Raw genomic sequence first — 19,142 nt, forward strand, 5'->3', positions numbered from 1 at the left:
AAAGTTGTCCTCCACCTAAACGCAGTGGATTGTGTGAGCCTGCCCCCTACAACACACACACAACAAGTAAAAAAAATAAAATAAAATAAAATAAAAATCAAATATCTGAAACAAAACAAAAGGCTCCATGAGGAGCCAGAGAGATGGCTCAGTGGTTAGCAGCACTGGCTAATGATGGCCCCCCACTGAAAAGGCCCATTTCTCTTGAGAATGTCCTTGCTGGTGTGGGGAGAGAGCCGAGGGGCGGCAGAGCTGGCTCAGCAGTTAAGAGCACCGGCTGCTCTTGCAGAGGACCGGGGTTCAGCTCCCAGCACCCACGTGGTGACTCACGACCACCTGTCACTGCAGCTCCAGAAGATCCTTTGCCCTTTTCTGGCCTCTGTACCAGGGTACCAGACATGACACATGTGCACAGACATACAAACAGGCAAAACTCAATACACACAAAATAAATCTAGAGCCGGGAGGTGGTGGCGCACCCCTTTAATCCCAGCACTCGGGAGGCAGAGGCAGGCGGATCTCTGTGAGTTCGAGGCCAGCCTGGGCTACAGAGTGAGTTCTAGGACAACCAGGGCTACACAGAGAAACCCTGTCTTGAAAAAGCCAAAACCAAAACAAAACTTAAAAAATGTCTTTGTAAACCTCGAACTCACTATGTGACCAAGGATGACCTTAAATTTACGATCTTCCTGCCTCCACCTCCAAGACAGAACCCAGAGTTTGATGCACCGAAGGGAAACCCTCTATCAGCTGAACCACATCCCCCAACCTCTTTATTAGACCTTTTTTGAGACAAGGTCTTGGGCTGGCTTGAAATGTAGCCCAGTGTGGCCTTACCCTCCCAGCAATCCTCTTGATTCGGCCTCCGAAATGTTGGGATTACAGGCGTGAGCCATCATCTAGGGTCAGTTTATTTTTTTGAGATGAGCTTGTTAAGTTGTCCAGGCTGGCCTTGAACCTTTGATGTTCCTGTGTCGGCCTCAGTAAGTGGCTAGGAGTACAGGCCTGCCTCTTTCTAATTTTTAACATCAACAAACACAACCTATGTAAACAAAAGTTTGTTGGGACTCTTAAAAGTTTAGCACTGCTGGGAAATTCTGTGGTCTCTTCGATTAAAAGTGTAAAATTTAGCCGGGCGTTGGGTGGCGCACGCCTTTAATCCCAGCACTCGGGAGGCAGAGGCAGGCGGATCTCTGTGAGTTCGAGGCCAGCCTGGGCTACCAAGTGAGCTCCAGGAAAGGCGCAAAGCTACACAGAGAAACCCTGTCTCGAAAAACCAAAAAAAAAAAAAAAAAAAAAAGTGTAAAATCCCGCAAGAAGAGACTGTTCATAGGAAGAAAGACTTTAATGGTTTTCGCTCATAGGAGAAGCAAGGCATGGAGACCACAGCCTTTCTTCTCCCCAGTGCAAGGTCTGCGGGGTGGGGTGGGGTGGGAGTGAGGGGGGTATTTGTGACCCGTGACTGCTCACCTCCTGCAAATGCCTGCCTAGAGTCTCTTTTTCAATGTCCCTCAGGTGGCGCTTTCCCTCCCTATAAAAGTTACAGTGGAGCAGAGTTGAGGGAGGACAAGGAGCCGCCTTCCCAACCTTGGCAGCTGAGTAAGGGTGGGACAGGGTACGTGTGCTGCTGCGAGTGTGCCACCGGGCGTGACTGTGGATTTCAGTCAGCCCTGTGAGTTTCAGGGGGTCCCCTCCAGGCCCCGCTATCTCCATCCTCCTCTCAGAGGTCACAGCCGGCGACTGCTGGGACGCAGCTCAGGTCCTAATCTTTCTGCGGTGGGCCGTGGGCCGGCTGCTGTGGGAGGGGTGGGAGCCGGGCGCCTCTGGGGCAGCAGGAGCAGTAGGTCAGCCTCTTGTGCTACACCCCCGCTCCCCCAGGAGCCAGTAGGTCCGAACCTTGCCTTTGCCCTGGAAGAAACAAAAAGAGGCGGCTGGGTAGGGAACGGCACATCTACTTGCCCAAGTCACTTGAGAGCCTTAAGGGTGGGAGTGGCCTTGGGATCCTCTGGGGTCTAGAGCGATTCCTCTTCTACCTTCATTTCCACATCCCCTCGAAGCTCCAGCTCAAAACCATCAAATTCCTCCAGCACGGCCTTGGTCTCCGAAGACAAGTGGATCCTGAGGGCTGGAGAGGACAGAGGTGGAGGAAGCTGAGGAGTGCCCGGGTGGGAGCAGCAGGGGGGGGGGCGGATAAGACTGGGAATGTGGGCTGGATAGCAATGGCTTCCTTTAGCTCAGGAAGTCCTAGACTGTCCTTGTAAAGTGTGACTACATAATCTGGGTTCTCTACAAGAGCAGTGCGTGCTCTTAACTGCTGAGCCAACACTCTGGCCCTTCCACGCCCTCTTCGCCTCTCTTTTGAGATAAGATCTCCTTACTTAAACTGACTTTTACCTCCTGATCTTCCTGCCTCCACCCCCATGTGCTGGGGTGACAGGCAAACATCAAGTCTGGTTTATGTGGTGTCAGGGATTGAACCCAGGGCTTTCTGCTGTTAGGCAAGCACTCTAAGGACTAAGTTACACTCTCAGCTCGCTGGACATCCCCCCCCCCCCCCTCCGCCAGAGTTTCTCTGTGTAGTTTTGGTGCCTGTCCTGGAATTCACTCTGTAGACCAGGCTGGCCTCAAACTCACAGACAGAGATCTGCCTGGCTCTGCCTCCCGAGTGCTGGGATGAAAGGCGTGCGCCACTGCCACCTGGCTCACTGGATATCTTTTAAGCCATCAATTGGCAGATGAGATGCAAGGCTACAATACTGTACCTACAGATTACAGAGCATCTTCGTGACTGTGGAAAACACTATCGCACAACATTGCTTTTGAGACTCAGCCAGCTCCCGAAGGGGTGCACAGCACTGGTTAGGAACCCACACTGCAGACGCTGCCCTACCTCTAACTGCAGAGGGGCTCAGCTTGGACTCCTCAGGTAACTAAGATAAACAGGCACCAGAACTACACAGAGAAACCCAGTCTCCCTAGTCTGTAAAAGGCTGACAGCAACCGTGCTCATTTCAAAGGGTGGGTGCTGTATGGAGTTAACCCACTCTCATTCACCTGGCTTAGATTTCCAGCACCTCAAATAAGCAGATAAAGCACCTGCAAAGTATCTGGACACAGTGTGGCACATCTGGACACAGTGTGGCACACAAGAAACACTATGTCGGTTGTTGTGATCCGTTACTCGACTCAGTATTGTGTGTGTGTGTGTCTGCCATGCACACACACGGCAGTGTGCATACATGTGCACACACGTGGAGGCAGAGGTGAATTTTGGATTCCCTGTCACTCTCCATTTTGACACAGGGGCTCACTGAGTGTGAGCCTTACTGTGGCGATCCCTGTTTGGGCTACACTTGGCGGGCCGGGAACTCCGGGAATCTACCTGTTTCCGTCCCTCCCGGCAGTGCTGGGGTTACAGGCTCTAGTGCCCATCTGGGGATCCAAACTCGGGAGTTCTCAGGCTTGAACAGCAAGCATTGTACCCAGTGAGCCATCTCCAGATGCCCTCCTCCACCACTACACACACATCGTTTTTGTGAAATGTAGTTTCACTCTACTGGAGACAAGGCTAGCCTGAAACTTGGAATCCTCCTGCCCAGGCCTCCCCAGTGCTGGGATATTAGGAATGCACCACCTGCAGGGAGACTCTCTTTTTATGGCAGGAGGTCAGCGAGGCCCCACTGTTGCCACATTCTTTCTGAAGCCACTCTGACCTGTGTCTTCATGGCATCCTGTGTTGCTGACCCACTTCTGAGAATGTGCTCTGTGAAAAATGATCTAAGAGTGAAGTTCTTTCCACATCAGCCCCAAACATAGGTGCAAACATTAGCAGCTGAACAGGACTTCTTTGGGCTTTGGGTCAGGTGAGGGTCACATGGCCTTCTCAGCTCGCCCAACCTGGAGGTAGGGAGTTGCTGGATAACTATTTACTTAATTGAATTGTGTCAAATACAGCAGGGGATTGTCTGTAATTCTAGCACTTGGGAGGCTGGGGGGGGGGGGGAGTGGGGGGGGAAGCAACTGGGGTCAGCCCAGACTTCATAGCAAAATAACAAAACCAAACCAAATACAGCTGGGCAAGGCGGTACAATCCTGTGACCTCAGCGCTCAGGTGAGGGCCGGAGGATCGGGACTCAAGTCAGCCTTGGCAACTTGAGATACTATTCACAAACAACAAACACCCAGCAGGCAAAAATAGAGGGAACCAGAGGCAAGACCAAGGGGCGGGGTGGAAACAAGCATTTATTAGATGCCTACTGTCTACCCAGAGCTGTGCTAGATCTTTTACAGCCCGCAAACAGGAATGCTCTATGTAGAAGTAGCTGAGGCCCAGAAAAGATGAACGACAACTTCATACTGCATTCTCTCATACGTCTTTACATTGTAAACTACATTTACTTATGTATCGTGGGTGGAGAGGACATTTTTGGACATCGTGTGTGTGTGTGTGTGTGTGTGGGGGGGGGGTATTTTTTGTTGTTGTTGTTTTTTTTTTTTTTCTTCAAGACAAGGTTTCTCTGTGTAGTTTTGGCACCTGTCCTGAATCTCACTCTGTAGACCAGGCTGTTTTTTGTTTTGTTTTCAAGACAGTGTCTCACTAGGTAGCTCTGGCTGTCCTGGAACTCACTGAATAGATCAGATTGGCCTTGAACTCAGATATCTGCCTGTCTCTGCCTCCTGAGTACTGGGACTAAAGATGTGCTCCAACACTCCTGGCATATTGTGATATTTATTTATTTATTTATTTATTTATTTATTTATTTGGTTTTTCGAGACAGGGTTTCTCTGTGTAGTTTTGGTGGCTGTCCTGGAACTCGCTCTGTAGACCAGGCTGGCCTCGAACTCACAGAGATCCGCCTGGCTCTGCCTCCCAAGTGCTGGGATTAAAGGCGTGCGCCACCACTGCCTGGCTCCCTTTTGGTTTTTTTGAGATAGGGTTTCTCTGTGTAGCCTTGGCTGTCCCAGAATTTACTCTGTAGACCAGGCTGGCCTTGAACTCACAGAGATCCACCTGCCTCTGCGTCCTGAGTGCTGGGATTAAAGGTGTGTGCCACCACCGCCTGACCTTATTCATCTATTGTATGTTTACATATGTATGTGGGTATGTGGAGGTCAGAGGGACAACTTGTGAGAATCCATTCTCCCCTGGTACCATGTGAGTCTCAAGGCTCAACCTCAGGTCATCAAGCTTGGCCAGCAAGCACCTTAACTCACTGAGCATCTCACCAGCAAAACACCTATCTTTGTGGGTATATGAGCACATTCAATACTTTATTATTATAAAATGGACTTTGTTTTCCAAGCTGGTGGCTTAGGCCTGTAATCCCAGCTACTTAGAGACTAAAGCAAGAATATTATAAGTTCAAGACCAGCCTGAAGACCAGCCTGAGCAACTTAATGAGATCCACATTCAAATAAAGAATATAAATATCTTCTATCACATACCTCAGTGTCAGGGCACTTGTTAAGTCTCTAATGCCACACACAGAGGGAAAAGAGGATTGTGTTAGATTGCGTTGCTCAGTTGTAGGCTAAAGAAAGTGCCTTGAAAACAATTCAGGTACCTAATTACGCTATGATGTTCATAGGTAAGGTGGGTTTAGTGCATTTTCAATCCACTGTGTGTATACTCTTTCTCTCTCTCTCTCTCTCTCTCTCTCTCTCTCTCTCTCTCTCTCTCTCTCTCTCACACACACACACACACACACACACACACACACACAGCAACAGCCTAGATTTACAATGTGGGGGATATGTGTGTTATGAAAAGGCAGTGTGGGAGGCGAGAAGGCTGGAGCTAGCTGAGAAACTAGGTAGGCATAAGCAGCAGGAAGCCTTTGCCAGCCGCCTTTCTCATTCCCTCTGGGAGGGACATTCTACTACCTTCTCCATTGGACTCCATTCTTGAAGCTGTGTTGACTGTGTCTCCAAAGAGGCAGTATCGGGGCATCTTCAGCCCAACAACACCAGCACACACGGGACCTGGGCGGGGAGAAAAGAAGCCCAGGGATGTTAGAGGAGGTAGGTGGGCACTCCAGGGGAGGTAGGAGTTGTGGTCCCAGGATGTGTAAGGAAAGGCAGGGCATAAGGGGACTAGAAGCAAGGACAACCGCTTGTTCCCTAGTTTTAGCCTCTTGGATCTGACTCGGGAAGCCTTCTGTGGGCTGACCTGTGTGGATGCCAATGCGCAAGCGCAGCTGCTCCTGGGGCCTATGGCGGATGCGGAAGGAGCGTACAGCATCCAGCAGGGCAAGCGCCATGCGGGCCACCTCTCGGGCGTGGAGCTGTCCATTCCGTACCGGGAGCCCTGACACCACCATGTAAGCATCACCAATGGTCTCCACCTGCGGGGCGGGGCGTGAGAATGAGGGACAGGAGGACTGGAGCTTTCCCTGTGCTGGTGAGCCTGCCGACCCATGCTCACTGTCTGTCATTCTGTCCCTATCAACCCGCCTGTCACTGTACTCATCCTCCATCCCCAGTTTCTCTGTCTGTTCCTGGGTCCCCTGTGTCTCTTTGCCCATGTCCTTGGTCTTTGTTTTCTTTTGGTTTTTTGAGACAGGGTTTCTCTGTATAGCTCTCTCTGTCTTGGAACTCACTCCGTAGACCAGGCTGGCCTTGAACTCACAGAGACATGCCTGCCTCTGCCTCCCGAGTGCTGGGGTTAAAGGCATGACCACTGTCTGGCCTTTTTTTTTTTTTCTCCATCCAGTGTACCCCTCTGAACATTCTTCTGCCTCTGTCCACGTCTGCCTGTCCTTCCTGTACCTACTCACACCCTCACCTTGTACACATCAAAGTTGTCTATGACAGCATCAAAACAGGTATACAGGTCATTGAGCAGGGTCACCACCTGGAAGGCAAGGCATGCCAAGAGAAATGGGGAATGTGGGTCCCCACCAGGGACAAATGGGGAGTGCTAACCAGAGGGCCAAGCTGACCCTACCTGGCCCGTGGCCGAACCCCACTTACCTGCATGGGTGTGCTCTCTGCCGAAAGCGCCGTGAAGCCCACGATGTCGCTGAAGTAGATGGTGACGCTGTCAAAGGCCTCTGCCTGGACTGTCTCGCCTCTCTTCAGCTGCTCAGCCACAGAGCTGAGGGGTGAGGGTGGGTAGAGACCGGAAGGTGAGGTGGGGTCCCCAGGGAGTGGGCTGCGTGATCGTGTGCGCGTGCGTGCGTGTGTGCAGGCGTGGGAAGGCTCACACCCACAGCCCAGCACTCACTGAGGCAGAATCTGGTAGAGCAAGGCCTCCGCTTTGCGCTTCTCCTCCAGGTAAGCCTGCGTTCTCTCCTCTACCAGTTCCTCCAGGTTGTTCGCATACTGCTCCATGCGTGACAGCAGGTTGTCCAGGATGTTGCTGCTATTCTCCCTGAGGGCCGTGGGGCACGTGGGGGCACGGATGAGATGATGGGTCCTGCCTGGCAGTGCCCACATTCAGGCACTGACCACTTCTTCTTCCCCCTTTGAGACAGGGTCTCTCTAAACTGTCCTAGCTGTCTTTAGAACTTGCCATGTAGACGAGGCTGGCCTCGAACCCACAGACATCCACCTGCCTCTGAGCCGAGCTGATATCTTATTTATCCTTATCGAACACAAGTGTTGGAAGGAGGTGGAGAGGAAGTGAGTCAGGATGAGTTGAGGACAGTGAGGGGCGCACAGGCAGCCGAGAGACGAGTCTGGGAGACTAGGCCCCAGTGGGCCGGAGGGAAGGGCTGGGGTAGGGACTTTGGGTAGGATTGAGACTAAGGGGGGAGGTGGGAAGAGGCTGGGGAATCTGGACCATCTACGCTTACTTATCGCAAGTCTGGGGGTCAGTGTAGGGCTGAGGGCAGGAAGGGTGTGGAGTGTCAGTGCTGGCAGAGGAAAGAACTGTGCATGGTAGAGAGCTGTGAGGACAGCCGAGTTATACACATATGCAGATGCCTGTGAGGCTGTGATGGGCCGTGGTGGGCTCCCGCTGCCACCGTGGAAACGGATTCCAGGCCGGCTTTATGGTCAGTGGTGGGAAGAGACCACTAACTTGTTAAACTTCCGTAGCGCCAGGCGGATCTGCTGGAAGGGTGGCCGCTCCTGGGGGTCCTCTGCCCAGCACCTCTGCATCAGCTGCCCCAGTTCCTCTAGGTGGCTCTGCAGAGCCATGGAGGGCCGGAATGGGGGCTGCTCCCCCCGAGTCACACGCTCAATGATCTCTGTGTGGGAAGGGGTATGCACTGAAGAGTGGTGTTATCAAGGGCCTAGCTGGGCAACCAGCTGGGGCAGGTGGGGCAAGTCCAGACCCAGAGCACAGAGTGGACTGGTCACTGTCAGCCATGGAGCAAAGGACAGTGGTTGACTCCCCACTCCAGAAGGAAGGGTAGGGGTGGTTGCAGGGGTTCCCTCTCTGGGGGTGGGTTAGTCAAGATTGGCTGGGGTATAGGCCACAGGATCCTCACCTTTTGGGCTGAGGTCCAGACCTTCCACATGGAAGACCCCGCTCCTGAGGGCAATCTCCTGAAGGATGATGCCAAAGCTGTATACGTCACCAGCTTGGGAGCCACGGGCAGGCGGGGAAGCCATTCTCAGGAGCTCAGGGGCGGTCCACAATTTTTCTGTGGACCAGAGGTGAGGAGTCAGAGAAGGAGAGGCCCCAAAGCTAAAGGATAAGGTACTTTCCATTCTGATAGGAAAGCTAGCAGATGACTATCCTATCTCATGGGTAATAAATGCAATAATAAAAGTAAGAAAGCATGGTCCAATCATGCTGAGAGAAGAAAGCATCGGACAGTGTAAGATTAGCTGGGAACAAGGCAGCGGCTAGTCCTCCTGTGGACACTGCACAGCGCCGAGAACCAGAGGACTAGAGACCACTTAGTCTGACCTCTTTAACCAATGAAGGTTGAGCCTGGAGGTGAGAGATGTACCCACGCCAAACAGAGGCTCGGCCTCGCTTGCCCTTCTCAGCTGTGCTGGCAGCAAAAGCCTAGGGGTCAAGGGTCAGGCTCACTGGCAAAGAGGGTGTGTCCTTGCTCTGGCTCCGGGTCTCTGAAGCTCTCGAGCCCATAGTCCGTGATCTTCAACACAAAGCGCCCATCTACCACGCAGTTGGACGACTTGAGGTTCCCATGGGAACAAATGGCCCCGTTGTGTAGAAAGAGCATCCCCTGGGAAATTTAGGAAGGCAGAGGGCTTGGGCACGAATGTGACTTCCAACCGTGCCCAGCCCTTGCCTGGCATCCCGCGAGCTCCTCTGGACTCACCTTGACAATGTCATTGGTGAGTGAGTACCGAAACATCCAGTCCAGAGTTATACTCTCATTCTCTAGAATGTCCTGCTGGGGCAGCAAGAATCAGAACCCCCTGGGCGTAGGAGGAGGGCACAAGGGAGCTACTGGTATAAACTGGTATAACAGGACACCTGGATTCACTCTAGTGCCATTACCATGCCTGCCCCCGACCCCGATACCCACCCCCACTCCCATTTACAGAGAGGGCCGAGAAAAGCCAGAAAGAGGGAGGCTTGTCTGGGCTCATATGGTCAGCCAAGTCTCCTGACACACATACCCCCTTGTTCCACTCACCTGTAGGCTCCCACGGGGACAGTACTCTGTGAGGATACAGATGTTCGGGGGGTCGGTACAGGCACCCACAAACCTGGTCAAGTGTTCATTCTGCACATCTCGCATCTGCAGGTTGGGACAGCGTCAGGGCCCTTGGCAGAGGCTTCACGCCTCACCAAGTCACGTGTTTGCTAACATGTCCTTGCTCAGCATCTGCTCCCTAACCTCTCCTGCTCCAGGTTGTCTGCCTGTGGGGACAACACATCTGGACCGTGGCGGACCCAGTGATCGCTCGTAACTGATCTCCTTCTTCCTACCCACAAGACTCAAGGGCCCATCCCAGATCTACAGATCCCTCCATAATCAGTTGTTGGCCAACTCTCTTGGAGTACCCATGGGTCCCTTCCCAGACCACGGCCTCACTCCTCTACGTTACATGCTTAAGTTCAAACAGGACTTTTCGCGTCAGCTCAATGCGTTTCCGGTTCACACGTTTCACAGCCACGAGGTTGCCCTGGGCAAGAAATGGAGACCTGTTGTGCAGGGTACGGCCTGAGACACCCCCCTCCCCAACTGCTTCTGAAAGCCCGTCCATGACCCCAGGTCCTTACCTCGTTCTAAAAGCCCACCCCTGTCCTCCGGTGACCCGCCTCAGAACCACCTCTTAGTTCTCAGAGCACTCTGGGATCCACCTGAGTCCCAAGGATCAACAGTCTTTCTTTCCCCAGACCTACCTTATAGTATGCTGTCTTGGCAAAGACTTGGAACTGGCCCTCTGTGGTCAGAAGGGAGCCGTAATTGGAACCTCGCTGCAGAGAGGAACAACAGACTGCATGGTCAGCCCCAGGGGCCAGTCTGCATCTCAGAAATCCTAGATTCAATCACATTGCCCCTTATCTGCGTCACCCTCCTGAGAAGATGGGGGTATCACTCTTTAGCCCAGGCTGCCCTGGAACTCCAACAATGTTACTGCCTCAGCCTCCCAAGCTAGGATTACAGGTGTGAGCCACCGAGGCTAGTTCTCACCTTCTTTTATGTAGTATGTTAGACTCATGGCTGTGTATTCACTTAGACCTTTGACCTTTGAAATAGCCTGGTCAGGGAGGCTGTAGCTGCAACCCTCATCTGAGACAATGTCAGAGACAGCAAGTGAAGGCAGAGCTGGGAGTAGACTTCTTTTGTTCAGTTTTGCTTTTATTATTATTTTTAATTATTTAATTAATTAATTAATTAATTATTTTTTGAGACAGTTTCTTTGTGTAGCCTTGGCTGTCCTGGATCTCACTCTGTAGACCAGGCTGGCCTTCAACTCACAGAGATTGCCTGCCTCTGCCTCCCGAGTGCTGGATTAAAGGCGTGCACCACCACCACCACCACCACCACCACCACCACCACCACCACCACCACCACCGGATTTGGTTTTCTAAGACAGAGGGTCTCATTCTGTAGCACAGGCTAGCCTCAGACCTGAAGCAATCTTCCTGTCTTAACTTCCCGAGTCCTGATTCCAGGTGCAAGTCCAGCTTAAGATCACCTTCTACTTCCTCATGAGGCATCACCCTCGGTACTCAAATAATCCCATCCTCCAGAGACAACAGTGTCCTCACCGCGCTCAGGGACAGCCGGCTGCCAGCGCTCCGAAGATGCCTCTCCAGGCTGCTGGGCTGCAAGTCCTCCCAGCGCACACGCCACAGCTCTGAGGCCAGCTCCTTCTCCAACTGCATCTTCCTGGGATGTGAAGCCTGCATCTGAGCCGCTGGCCCAGAGGGGTGCACAGCAGCCCCACAGAGCCCTGGGATCTTTCATGTGCTGAGAGGTGAGTGAGGGAGTCCTGTCCTCTGAGCTAAGAGTTGGGAGGCCTGGGGCCTGAGGGAAAGTCTACCTCACAGGAGATCCAAGTAGTCACTTCAGTTTCTTCTTTTGGAAATTGGAGGCCTCTATATTGACTTTTACTTCATTTTTTTTTTTTTTTTTCGAGACAGGTCTCACAATGGAGCCCAGGCTGTCTTAGAGCTCACTCTGTAGACCAGGCTGGCCTCAAACTCAAAGAGATCCACCTGCCTCTGCCTCCTGAGTGCTAGGATTAAAGCGTGCATCACCATACCCAGCTTCTACTTCATTCTTGGTTTTTTGTTTGTTTGTTTGTTTTTTGAGAGAGGGTTTCTCTGTGTAACAGTCCTGGCTGTGCTGGAGCTTCCTTTGTAGTCCAGGCTGGCCTAGAACTCACAGAGATCTGCCTGCCTCTTCTTCTTGAGTGTTGGGATTAAAGAATTCCCCACCAGTGCCCGGCTACATCATTCTCAGTTATTACAAGGATGAAATGGCGTCCTGAGTGTGTAAGTGCCTGGTACACAGTTTGTGCTCAGTCAGCACGCTCTCTTCCCTCTCTTTCCTGTTTCCTTATCCTGCCCTGGACTTCCATTTCCACAGGCACTGGAGGGCAGGAGTGGGCTCGCTCACCCCTCTTTTCCAGTTCAGGGTCATCACCCGGCTCACAGCAGGGTTCATCACTCAGGGCCAACTGCTTTGGGCCAGTACCTGAAGGTTTTGAACTGCTTTCCATCTGGCCTCAGCAAAAGATGGGGGTTCCACATCAATATTCCCTCTGCTGTGACGCCATTCCCAACTTCTCTGTTCCCTCTGAGTTCCTAGATAGGGCTTTGTAGCCATCACCCGACCTGAACCAACCTGACTGCTCCACCCTTCCCAGACTCCAGTCTGGAGCTTCTGCCTCCTCCCCGAGGGAATGAAATAAGTATTCTTTTCCCGGGTGAGGCTCCTTCCCGGGCCTGTTCTCCTCCTGCTCCCTTCTCTGTGCTCCCAAGTCTCCCCAGCCTCACCTAGTCCCTAACTTACCTGTATATGAAGAAGGACACGATCAGAAAGCTAATGAGCGAGAGGCTACCCACCAGCGCCAGAACCTCCAGTGTGGAAAAGTGGTCTGTGGGAGGGTCCACGTTGTAGAAGAGAGACAGGGGTTAGACAACAGGGGAGGGAATCGTCTAATAGTCTAACAGATGACAAACGAAGGGAGTTTCAGTCAGCCAGAAGGCCTCCAGCTCCCCAGGGAGGAGCCAGGGCCTCCACAACAGGGCTTCGGAAGCACGGGCCAGTCACCTTGGTTGCAGGCGGGGTCCTCATTGTCAAAGCCACACTTAGGGATGTCAGGGGGTGGGTATCCCAGCGGCCAGTATAATTTGCGTTCTGGCACAGCCATCAGCTCCTGGGAAGTCCCATTATAGTTCAGGACGACCTGAGGAAGATCAGGAGTGGTGAGTGCCCGTAGCCTCGGAACCATCTTGCCTCCTGCTTGTCAATCTCTTGTTTCTAGGACCTGTCTCTGGGTGACCAACTACTCACCAGGCTCCTGCTGGGACTATCCAGAGAGTTCATATCTATGCCCAAAGCATTAAGGGGCAAAAAACTTGAACATTAAAAGGCTTTGCAGAGAAGTACCCATAGGAAATCCCATTGGAAACCCCAACTGTGTACTCAGGAAGTTTGGCATTGGTTGCAAGACAGAAACACCTCAGTCTACACTTGCAGGACTAATCCCTGTATGTCTCTTTCAGGCCTTCACTGGTAGATCTGATTCTCGGTGCCTTTGACCTCTGTCCCTGCTGCGTTTACAGAGGGGCACACATGCCTTCTTCTTGGCTCTGAGTACCTGTCTCTGCTAGGATGGGGTCCCAGCTGTCGTAGGAACTCCTCAAGGGAAGGATTCTGTTCTCTCTTCAGACCCGGAGTTCCCTGTGCATCCTGATCATTTTGGTTGCTCCCTAGACTGAGGAGTTGAGCCTGCCTTATCCAGTATTCTCATACCTGGCAGGGATGCTGGGGAGGGGGAGAAGCGGGGAGCGGTGGAGGAGGATGAGACACCATTCCTGCCTGGCACTGTCTTCTTGGTGCATGCATGAACTTACTCTGAAGGCGCCTGTTTCTGGATCCATATCCCAGAGGGAGAAGTCGGTCTCCCGATCTCCATTGCTATCAATTTTCAGGTATCCTGTCACACCTAAGGACAGGGGAGGAAAGCTGTGTTCTGAAAGAATGGAGGTTCAGAGACACCTCACTTCATCCCAACCATCTCTCTCTCTCAAGATAGAGACAGAGACGTAGACACAAATATGGATACATGCGTAATGGTGAAAAGTTCAGCTATGTTGGCGGTGGGAGTGGCAGGTTAGGCACACAGAATTTTATGGAACTTAGGAGACTGGCTGGATAGCAGGCTTTTTGTGGTCTCCTGCTGGGGCACCTGGGGCTCCCTCTCACTTCCACCCCCAAAGCAGCCCATTCCAGTCAATTCTAGGCCCTGACCTTGGAAGCTTCGGTTCCACATCCGCTGAGTGATGTCCTCCCCGTCAGTGACAGTTCCCCCCTGTGCCAGAGTCTCTGTCACTGCCCGGACATAGAGCAGGAGCCCATCATGGAAGGATGCTGGGATGATATTCTCCTGTAGAAGCAAGCAGAGCTCACACAGGGCAGAGAGGGACAAAGTGTAGTGCTGTGGGTAGGGAACTGGGAGGATACTGGGAGCTTGGAAGAGGGTACAGAAAACAACCATATTCCACAGAGATGTGATGCTTAACAGATACGTTTGCATCTACCATTGCTCCCCACTCAGAGTCATGTTAGGTAGACAGGGCAGGATATACCATTCCCACTTCCCTGATGAGGACTTTAGGTTCGAGGGTTGAATTTGCCGCTGTCTCCCCCCACCATCAAAAGAGATACAGAAATGACAGGAAAAAGGGGAGATGGAAGAATGGAATGCCTGAGAGTAGGATAGACTGGCAGAGCCATGAATTAGGGTCTGGAGATCCACACTGGAGATCCCTAGGACCCCCTCTTACCAGGCCATCCTCTATGGTGAAGTTGAACTGCTTGTCCGCCAAGAGTTTTAGCTGCTTCAGAAAGGCCAGGTACTCAGGATTATCAGGCTCTTTGTAAGTAATGATTTTGGCAGCCTGAGGAAGGAATCAGTGAAAAGGGGAGTCTTAGGAATTGACTCCAGTGCCCCCTGTATCCTGGGGTCCCAATCATCTGGGGTCCCACCTCCCAGACCAGGCTCTTTGTTTAGGTCAAGATCAAACTGAATGACTGTGTGTGGTAGCACACACCTTTAAACCTAGCACCCAGGAGGCAGAAGCAAGAGAATCTGAATTTAAGGCCAGCCTGGTCTGTATAGTGAGTTCCAGGACAATAACCAGGAATACATAGAGAGACCCTGGCTCAAAACCAACGAACAAAAACAAAAAGTAAACAATAAATATTAAATAGGAAAAAGATCAAATTGAACCCTGTGTCCTTTATGAGGTGGCCTCCATGCTTGAGCAAAAGATTCAAGAGCTGTCTAGTTCATGGGTCTTTAATATCTTCCTACTTCAGATCCATTCTATTACCTGTTTAGCCTCCTGATTCCGAAGCCCCCAAATCCCATGGAGTTCACTGTACAACTCTCTGACTATCCAAAACCTGTTTTCTGGAATCATTTCAGACATGTAGGGGCACAGTGCCCAGAAACGATGTGCCAACAACCCCAGCACTCACCTGAAAGGCCTGGCGGGCACTGCTGTCCTGCCCATCTCCTCTTTCCCAGGGCTTTTGGGGAGCAGGGCCATGAGCACCCTGGAGGCTTTGCCCAAACACATCCAAGTGGAAGAAAACATAGTCCTCCCCAGTCAGGCCGGCATCCATGGCCAGAAGCATCAGGGCCCTGAAGGCGTCCGGAGAACTGCAGATATAGATAACTGGAGGGAAAGAAGGAGAAGGGCGGGGGGGGGGGGTGAGGGAGAGAGAAAGAAGGAAGGAGGGAGAGGGGGGGGCACACACGAATGAACACACAAGGCATTGCAAGGGAGGGAATTCTGAGTTTGTAGTCTTTAAATGGCACCAGCTCCTGGCTCAGTCTGGGCCTTGGCAAGAGACCGCGAAAGATGGGAGAAGAAGGTGTGCAGAGTCGGGAGGGAGAGAGAGGTGGGAGGAGGGAACAGAAGGTGGGGGACCAAGAGCGCAGGAAGAATCAGAGAATGGCCAGCGGGAGAAGGAACCCCGAGAGCTCGTGTGGGAGCAATAGAAGAAACTGGAGGAGAAAGAACGTGGTAGTGTAGAGCGAAAACAGGAGGAAGAAAAGCCGGGCACCAAGCAGAAGACCTAGTAGCGCTAGAACTAGGCCCCTTCCGCGCTTAACTCAGGAAAAGTCCGAGGCAGGAAGGTCACGGGGAGACTGGAGGAAAGGAAGGGGTGGGGGTGGGGGAGAGGGTAGGAATGCAAACCCGGCGCCGAAGGGTTGTAAGAGAGGGAACTAGAAACCCCGAGGTAGGAAAGTCGTGCTGGGGAAGACTCTAAGAGAAACAGCCAGGAGGATGCCTGCCTGGCTCCCAAAGGAGGGAGAAATGCCAGGCCCTGGACAGGCCGGAGAGAAGGCCGCGAGAGAGCCAGGGGTGCGAGTAGGTGCCCGCCTCACCTCTGCCCTTGCGCCGCACGGCCCGCAGTAGCTTGGTGTAGTGGTCAGGGTCGCCCTCGACGAACTCCTGGTGATGCACTGTAATGTTGAGGCGCTCACGCACCCGCATGTACAGCCCCTCCACTATGAAGAAGCAAGGCCGGTCGTCGCCCAGCCGATCGGCGTAGAGCACCAGCGCCTGGCGCTCCCAGCCCAGCCGTCGATGCAGCGCCGCCACGAAATCGCCCAGCTTGACGTGGCTGGGCCCCGCGCGCGTGGTCAGCGCGTACTCGTTCTTGACCCCGATGCCCAGAGCCGGGGCGCCGGCGGTCAGCAGCGGTACCCGCCAATGCGCGGTGAAGCGCCCCACTGGGGCAGCGGAGTACACGCAGCCGGGGCCCAGGAACATCGCGGGGCTGTGCTCCCACTTGAGGTCCACGGCGGCCAGCGGTGCAGCGGTGTCGGAGCAGACGCCCGCCGCGTTCTCGCTGCTGCCCAGCACCATGCGGACCGTCCAGCCTGGCAGCAAGTCCGGCTGCGCCTTCACCTTCTCCAGAGCCAGTTCCACGGCCGGCCCCACGCGCGCCCACGACCACGGGTATGAGGTGTTGGCCAGCGGCAACACCACGGCCACCGTCAGGTCCCCCGCGTGCCCGCCCCGGAGCAGCAGCAGAGGTGGCAGCAGCAGCAGCGCCCGCAGGCGCGGACGGACGCGTCGGGAGCCAGGCATGGCCTCAGCGAGCGCAACGGCGGCGGGACAGCGCTGTCACCATGTTCCGCTCGCAGTCCTGGGGCTCAGGGGCGAATCGCGGACATCCAGAGAGCCAGAGCAAGAGCGAGGGCCGGGGTGGGTCGCAGGCGCAGCCCCGAGGGCACCCTGCCTGCCGGGGCTGCGACGGTCCGGTCGTCTAGTAAGCGCGCTAAGCGTCCGGGAGCGGAGGGTGCCTCGGAGCAGGTGGGAGCGAGCGCAGCACCCGAAGGGAGTCGGTGGAGAGTGAGCGAGCGATCGAGCGATCGAGAGGGTGATCCGGAGAGAGCGAGGCGAGAGGGAGCGCCAGCGAGGAAAGGGGAGTGTGCGCTCGCGCTTGCCCCAGGAGTGTGCCAGAAGAGGCGTCCGGCTGGCTCAAGTCTCCGGCCGTTCCGGAGGCGGGAGGGGGGGACGGGACCACAAGGTCCCCAGCCAGGCAGCGAATCCTCCCCTCCCGGATTCGGTGACAAGAAAGCCCAGGGAGCCAATCCCGGCTCTTTAACTCGGGCTTCCCAGCCTGGGCTACGGCTGGCCCCCACCCGGGCGTGCGCGCGGTTATTGCTGACCCTCTTCCCTCCGCGTTGCCGCTGTGCGAGGTTTCCCTCCCCTGGCAGCACCCGCGGGCGGGGCGCACAGGCCGTGGGGAGAGCAAGGCTGAGGAGGGAGGTGTAAGGAAGCTGCTCCCCGGCCCTGGCGCCCCTCCTGGGGTCTCCTCTCCTACCTGGCTCCTTCTGGGGAAGAGGGAAATAGAGGCTTGTTTGGATCTCGGCCGGAAAAGGTGTGTGTGGCTTGTAGGAGTTTGGGAGGGTTTCTGGAAAAGGCAACCAAGTGGAGGCGAGCCAGAGTCCGGGTTACACAGTCCATCAATGAGTACCTCCCCTTTCTTCTTCGCCGCCTCCCAGATCGCGCAGATTAACAGAGCAAGATGACCAGGTGGGAGGGTGGAGTTAACTCTTTAGTTCCCAAATAGTGATGGAAAGTGGGGACGGGGAGGAGTGGGTGGTTAGAGAAGAGATGTAACATCATTTGAGTGCTTTGTGTAGAAGATTATTAAAATGGGACCTGTGAGGTTGTAGTTGGAAATGAACATGGGAAGAATTAATGAAGGCGTGAGGAGTCTGGGGACACCAAACTGCTGGGCTGTTGGGCCGAAGCGCCATGGGATTAGTCTGCCCTCTAATGGTCATCCGCATTCATTACCCGTATTGCGCCATCACATTCGCCAGCCTTCAGTCTAAGCAGGATCTAAGGTCAGCAAACATTTCCAGAGTAGCATCTGTGTCAAGTGCCAGTTAAATGCAGACAGCATAACGATGAAATACACACACACACACACACACACACACACACACACACACACACACACACACACACACGCGTTTGTGTGTGTATACATATACATATATACATGTATATACACACACATATGCTTTTGACAAATAACCACAATACAATATACTTTAAGGCACTGCAAAGAAGAAAGGGATATGCTCAGAGACCGAGATGAGGGCTATTAATAATTCTATCTGGACTGGAGTCAGGAAAACCTCCAAAGAGAAAAAACTCAACAAGGATAAAAAGATGAAAAAGGGTATTCGGGGTTGGAGATATGGCTCAGCGGTTAAGGCTGTGTATTGCCCTTCCAGAGAAACAGACTTCAGTTCCCAACACCTATAGTAAATGGTTCACAAACAACTGTAATTCCAGCTCCAGGGGAGCCAACAACTCCGACCTGAGGGCACATGCCTCCCACCACGTGCCATTCAAACAGATACAATTGATATTTAAAATAAATAACTCTAGTTAAGAAAAAAAGAAAGGGAATTATGTGGAGAGAGCAAAATGTTGAAGTCTATTTTCTATACAGGAAGTGATAGGAGAATTTTTTTTTGTAGACAGGCTTTCAGTATCTCCATTATTTAATGCTTAAAAAATAGCAGATGACTGGATAGTGGTGGGTTCATGTCTTTAATCACAGAACTGTGGAGGCAGAGACAGGCAGATCTCTTAGTTTAAGGCCAGCTTGGTCTACAGAGTTCCAGGAAAGCCAGGGCTACATAGAGAAACCCTATCTCAAAAAACAAAACAGTAGATGGTTCATGACTATTTGTGTTTCTGTTTTTTGTTTGTTTGGTTTCCTTTTTGGTTTTTCAAGACAGAGTTTCTCTGTGTAGTTTTGATGCCTATCCTGGATCTCATTCTGTAGACCAGGCTGGCCTCGAACTCACAGAGATCCATCTGCCTCTGCCTCTTGAGTACAGGGATTAAAGGTGTGCGCCACCACACCTGACAGTTTCTGTTTTTTATTTATTTATTTTTTTTCTGTGTTTCTGTTTTTTAAAAGTAGTTTTCCTTGGACTGGAGAGATGGCTCAGTGGTTAAGAGCACTGACTGCTCTTCCAGAGGA

General features: G+C 53.0%; 1 protein-coding gene across 1 annotated transcript; it reads right to left on the reverse strand.

Annotated features, from left to right (window-relative positions):
- Positions 1–1,330: 1,330 nt before the first annotated feature.
- Npr1 (natriuretic peptide receptor 1) lies at positions 1,331–17,632 on the reverse strand. Its single transcript, XM_006976252.4, has 22 exons — positions 16,009–17,632; positions 15,093–15,292; positions 14,396–14,509; positions 13,860–13,995; positions 13,463–13,554; positions 12,657–12,792; positions 12,396–12,480; positions 11,147–11,267; positions 10,274–10,348; positions 9,976–10,053; positions 9,561–9,665; positions 9,240–9,311; positions 8,987–9,143; positions 8,436–8,591; positions 8,024–8,192; positions 7,226–7,372; positions 6,973–7,096; positions 6,785–6,853; positions 6,170–6,344; positions 5,884–5,982; positions 2,034–2,125; positions 1,331–1,908 (listed from the first exon to the last, which is right to left on the reverse strand). Exons 1-22 carry the CDS (start codon positions 16,715–16,717, stop codon positions 1,846–1,848), a joined length of 3,174 nt encoding a protein of 1,057 aa, XP_006976314.1. The 5' UTR covers positions 16,718–17,632; the 3' UTR covers positions 1,331–1,845.
- Positions 17,633–19,142: the final 1,510 nt, after the last annotated feature.

Source organism: Peromyscus maniculatus, chromosome 6 (genome assembly GCF_049852395.1).
Source record: "Peromyscus maniculatus bairdii isolate BWxNUB_F1_BW_parent chromosome 6, HU_Pman_BW_mat_3.1, whole genome shotgun sequence".
Lineage (NCBI taxonomy): Eukaryota > Metazoa > Chordata > Mammalia > Rodentia > Cricetidae > Peromyscus > Peromyscus maniculatus.